Raw genomic sequence first — 5,236 nt, 5'->3', positions numbered from 1 at the left:
GCACAGCATTGTGGGAGTTAAAGTACAATTAATTTCCTGAAAGCACGCATCCGATCCATACTGCATGAAACCCGGAAGTTAGTACCCATACTGAAATGTTCAGTATACTGAGGAGGACCCAAAAAATGCATACTGAATGACCACGAGGGTTCAGTATACTGAAAAGTACGTACTGCATACTGAACTGTGACTATTCAGAAAGGGCCGAAGTAGGAACAAATATCTGCCTACTGAATAGTAGATACTAAACAGTAGACAGCACAGATAGTAGGTACTGCCTACTGACAGATTGAGTAGGTACTTGGCAATTCGGATACAGTGGGCGTGGCCTGCGGTGCTGTGCATTCTGGGAGTTGTTGTCTTTCATCCACATGAGCCCAAAAGACACTTTCTGCCTTTTCTCGGTCAAAAAGGCACCAACACATTTCTACTACATAAATGACCCAATTTCATGTGACGTATCCCTTTCAACGCTTTCTTACGTTCAGTACAAACCATGAATCAGTGACATTTTTAACACAAGTTCTGTTAAACAAGGTTTCAGACTTTGAAAATTTTAATTTGATACGAGAAACAAGAAACCCTTTAACCTCCTCAGTGTGACAGAATGACATAACTGTTAGAAATCATTTATAAATGTACATATTTACACATTATTGTTGTTATAATTTAATCCAGCGGCATGAGTCACTTTCTTTGATGTACAAAGCTGAAAGTCATTTCCACAAAGTTTTCCTCTGACTTGAAGCTCAAGTTGGGATACTGATGCTCAAATGCTGGCTCTGGAGACCATGTCTGTGTTTATGGATCCGGCTTTGTCGCGAGGCTGCTGTCATGTTAAAGAAGAGACGTGCCTTTCTCAGACTGCTGCAACAAAGCTTGAGGCATGCTTTTGTCTTAAATATCATTGTTTGGGGTTTCCAATCATTTAAATGACGGAGTCCAACTTGAATCAAAACAAATCCAAATCTTCAAAATGAACAAGATGTATGCAGGCAAGGCTGTCCATATAGATATCGACCGGATAGTCAAATAGCAGAGAAAGTTATTTTAAAGGGTAACTGTCTTTGGCGCTCCCTGCTGGATCTTCAGAGAAGTTATTTTACCGTCTAACTCGTCCATGAAGCCCTCGTCCACAGACTCACTGTCCACCTCCTCTCCTTCAGCCTCCGTGGGCAGAAACACGTGAAGCTGCGTGCGAGCCGGACCTGTGGCGGCACCCTGAGCGGGGCGTTCGCTGCAGCTCAGAAGACAAGGCTTCCCGACAACAGTCAAAGGCTCTCCCTGAGACAAAGCGTTGTGGGACTTCATCGCTGAAGGTCTCAGGTGACCCTCGCCGGTCTCTGCGCTCCAGGCCGGGTTGTGTGAATGACGCCTCACTGGTCTTGGTTTGGAGCTGGGCTGGATGGCCTTGGTGAAGTGAATGAAGGCCGGTCTGCTGCAGCTTTGGATCTGCTGCTGATGGGGCTGGCAGGTCCTTGATGGGGGGCAGGTCTTGCAGGGGAGCAGGATGGATGACTTTGAAAAAGGAGGAGGAGGTGGGGGTCGCGTTTGTAAAATGCTGGTGTGACGGTTGCCATTCCTAGAGAAACCCTCGAATAGGACATTTTCATTTGTTGTGAGGAGGGACGGCTCACTGATGCTGTGGAGGACGGAAACAGAAGGTTAGAAAAAAATACTTTTTAAGACTTCATTAAAAAAAAAACGAGCCAAACCAGCAGTTCAGTGAGGCTGAACTCAGACACAGCAGCACTTTATACTTTAAAGGTAAAATAGCCAACATTTTCAACGTTATTACAGCAGATATCATATATCTTAAAAATAACATATTATCCCTTCTCCACCTTTTCAAACAGTCCCCCTGTGGTCTAAATGAAACATCTGTGCTGTGCTTTGGTCAAAATATAACATGAATCAAGCACCAGAGGAGGTTTGTGACCCTGTATAAACCAGCGCTCTCAGAACGCTCCGTTTTGGTGTGTGTGTCTCTTTAAATGTAATGAGCCCCCCTGAGTTTTCCCAGTAGACATCACTCCTCTGTAGAGAGAATAAAAATGGCGGACCTGTGTAAAAGTTTTGCTCTAGGCTGGAGGTGGAGTCCATGGGTGGAGATATCAGGGGAGGGGAGGGTTTTATTTTTTTAGCAGAATCCCACTGTGACATCACAAGGAGAGCACATTTGAAACAGAGCATTTTTATCTGTGTTGTAAGACTTATGCAGACCACAAACAAAGGACTGGATGGGTTTATTTCACATTTTGTGGGTCAGTAGACGCTCAGGTTACCTAAATAAATGTTCAAAAACACTGTCGAAGTGGATTTTTAATTTATATGGAAAATGACTTTGTTGTTCCGAGCTCTGTGTTCACACTGACAGGACAGTGCTTCCTTCTCCTTGTTTATGTGTCACTGAGAGGCTCAAATGGAGTTCAGATGTGCAAACAGCTGCAGTAAATTAAGAAGAGATAATCTCCGGCCGGGACAAAAGTGGTGGACTCATCGACTCACAGACCGACTGGAACTCACTAATCCTTCTCATTTATTAGATGGTCATTCAAAACCTGCTCTGCCTGGGTGAGCGGAGGCCATCAAACCCCCGTGTGACAGTGACGGACGTTTGTTTGACTGTGAGCCTAAAGCGTGTGAATGTGTGTGCTCACTCAGGTTTCTGCCCCCTCAGAGTTAAGCCGCTGTGGGTGCAGCATCAGGCGAGGGATCGACTTCCACACCCGAGATTTATGACACTGTTCTCTGGCCTTCTGTACTCAAAGCAAACATGTGGGGGGGAGGGGGGGGGGGGGTACGGGGTGAGTGGAGAAGTGGACTACATTATGCTATCAAGAGAGAGGAAACAATTACACTGTAATTCCAGTCATGCGTTGAAGCTGCACTTTGACAGGCACTTTTGCTGAAAAGAATAGTGGAGACAGTGGAGATGGGAGATGACATACAGGCGATTAATCACATTCAAATACACCGTGATGATGCAGCAGGATCTGGATTACAGGATGTGTGCAGCAGACCACAGGACATCCCGAGGATCCAGTGGCCTGATGATGTCACCTGTGCCGACACAAACCTTACCACAGAGGAATGATATTTAAAAAGGTTGCTTATTATCGGCAACTTTTCACTCTTTTGGGGCCCAAACGGTCTAACACGTTTCAGTCTGGATTTCGACCACACCACAGTTCTGAGACTGAACTTCTTACAGTCTTAAATGATGTTCACCTGAGCAGTATTGCATTAAAAGTGTCAGTTTCCAAAACCACACACTTCCAAACTATTCATACTAAACATGACGTCACAGCCAGTAAGATAATCGGCACATAGCAGCTTACCTTGTCACATATCTGAAACAGACACTTTGTGAGGAAAGCAAAGTGGATCTTGTTCAGCTCTGACCTTCCTCTCTTTTTGTTTTTCTCCCCTCTGGTTGGAGGTGCAGGCGGCCCAGAACCAAGAGCAACAGGTATCAATAATCGTATGTTCCTAGTGCAGTTTACACCATGACTGTACTTTCCAGCAGCACTATAAGACTTTATTAATACTGCTGTCATTCCAGTCTAATTGTTAACAGCTACAGTTGTATTTCAGAAGGTTGTGTTGCAGCGTTCTGAGTCTTTTTATTTGTTGTGTTTTTGTCCACTGCTGTAAATAAAGTTTCCCTTTCAGGGACAATAAAGGTCTAAACTGTCTGAACCGAACTGAAAAATACGTATGTAATACGATCTAAAACGCAGTTTTGAGCGGCTGTGGCTCAGTTTGTAGAGTCGGTAGCCTCTCAACCGGCAGGTCGGGGGTTTGATCCCCAGCTCCTGCAGCAACATGTCAGATACCGTATGTCCCTGGACAAGACACTTAACCCCAAGCTGCTTCATCTGTGACTTGTGAATGTGTATAAATGGGATTAGTTGCCTCTGATGGTCTCTCTACACAGCAGCCTCTAACATCAGTGTGTGAATGTGTAGGTGTGACCTGCAGTGTAAAAAGCACTTTGAGTAGACAGAAGACTAGAAAATATAAATACAAGCTCAAATCCATTTACAGTATGCAATTATGCCCTGATGTTTATTAAATTGGCCAGAATTGAATGAATGATACAGGAGCACGGGGGTCTTACTCAGCTCAACTAACAGACAACTACTGATATACAATTGAAGAAAAACGTTCTGTAACAGGATTTATATGATGTCAGATGATATTAAGATTTTAAGGGAGGAACTTTTTAATTTTAAGCCCCCAGAACTTTCAGGTCCTTAAACACCTCCTGTTAATATAACCATTAATAAGTGTTGTGCTGGCCTATGGAGCTGTGTTCATTTGTAGGAGAGATGTTTTAGCGTTAAAACCAGAACATGAGGTGATTGGAAAAAGTCTAATTAATTTTATATGAGTTCCTCTTTTCTGCAGGTCACAAATATGGGTTACATACACATGATTCTCTGCGGCAAACAGAACCCGACTTGTTCAGCTCTAAGGTAAAGGACAAACCAGTGAGATCCTTTGAACTTAAAAGTCTGACACCTCTTCAGCTCACCTGAGACGAGCCATGCTGCTTCTCCTGTGAGGTCGTTTGGTTGTAGCGACGAGTGCGGGCAGCCTCAGAGGGGTCCTGCTCCCCCAGCCTCCTCCTCCTGCTGCTGCTGCTGCGGGTGGAGGGTTCACAGAGCCGGTGAGCAGGTACGCCTCAGTGGATCTCTGGTGCCACGGTCCGCTGAGGTCCAAACCCAGCATGACGGTCGGGGGAGCAGCTCCAGCAGTGCCACTCATCTGTGACAGAGTTTGTGTCACGGCTGGAGGAGAGTTTACCTGAAAAGACCCTCGGACAGGGGGACCACAGGTACATGTATGGTCCTATTTGAAGACTCAATTGGCAGTTGTTGTTGTTGTTTCCTGTTTGGGTGAGATGGACTAAGACCTGGTTCTGTGCGTCTTCAGGTGCAGGCTCTGGGAGATGACTGGAGAGGGGATTGTACCGCTCCACCTGTTACCAGCGGACGCCATCAATGATGCATGAACATTAATGATGCATGGATGGAGCTGGTCAGGTGGACACCACCTACTTTACCTCCTCTCTCTCTCTCTTTCCCCCTTTCCCTCGTCCCCAGGTCGACTTACAGAAAGAGGGAGCAGCTGGTAAACAAAGCACAAAGTAAACCTCACTCAAAACGTCAAAGTGTTGATTGTGGGTCACTGTTCCTGGGGTCAAGTTGTCCAATGTTTTTCTCTTATT

The 5,236-nt window shown here is 45.3% G+C and overlaps 1 protein-coding gene across 1 annotated transcript; it reads right to left on the bottom strand.

Annotated features, from left to right (window-relative positions):
- Positions 1-486: 486 nt before the first annotated feature.
- On the bottom strand, positions 487-4,652 carry LOC132991645 (uncharacterized). The gene is made up of 2 exons (XM_061060458.1): positions 4,541-4,652; positions 487-1,642 (listed from the first exon to the last, which is right to left on the bottom strand). Exons 1-2 carry the CDS (start codon positions 4,552-4,554, stop codon positions 1,051-1,053), a joined length of 606 nt encoding a protein of 201 aa, XP_060916441.1. The 5' UTR covers positions 4,555-4,652; the 3' UTR covers positions 487-1,050.
- Positions 4,653-5,236: the final 584 nt, after the last annotated feature.

The sequence above is a fragment of the Labrus mixtus genome, chromosome 16 (genome assembly GCF_963584025.1).
Source record: "Labrus mixtus chromosome 16, fLabMix1.1, whole genome shotgun sequence".
NCBI classification, from domain to species: Eukaryota; Metazoa; Chordata; class Actinopteri; order Labriformes; family Labridae; genus Labrus; species Labrus mixtus.
This window is presented reverse-complemented; position numbering and strand designations above follow the sequence as displayed.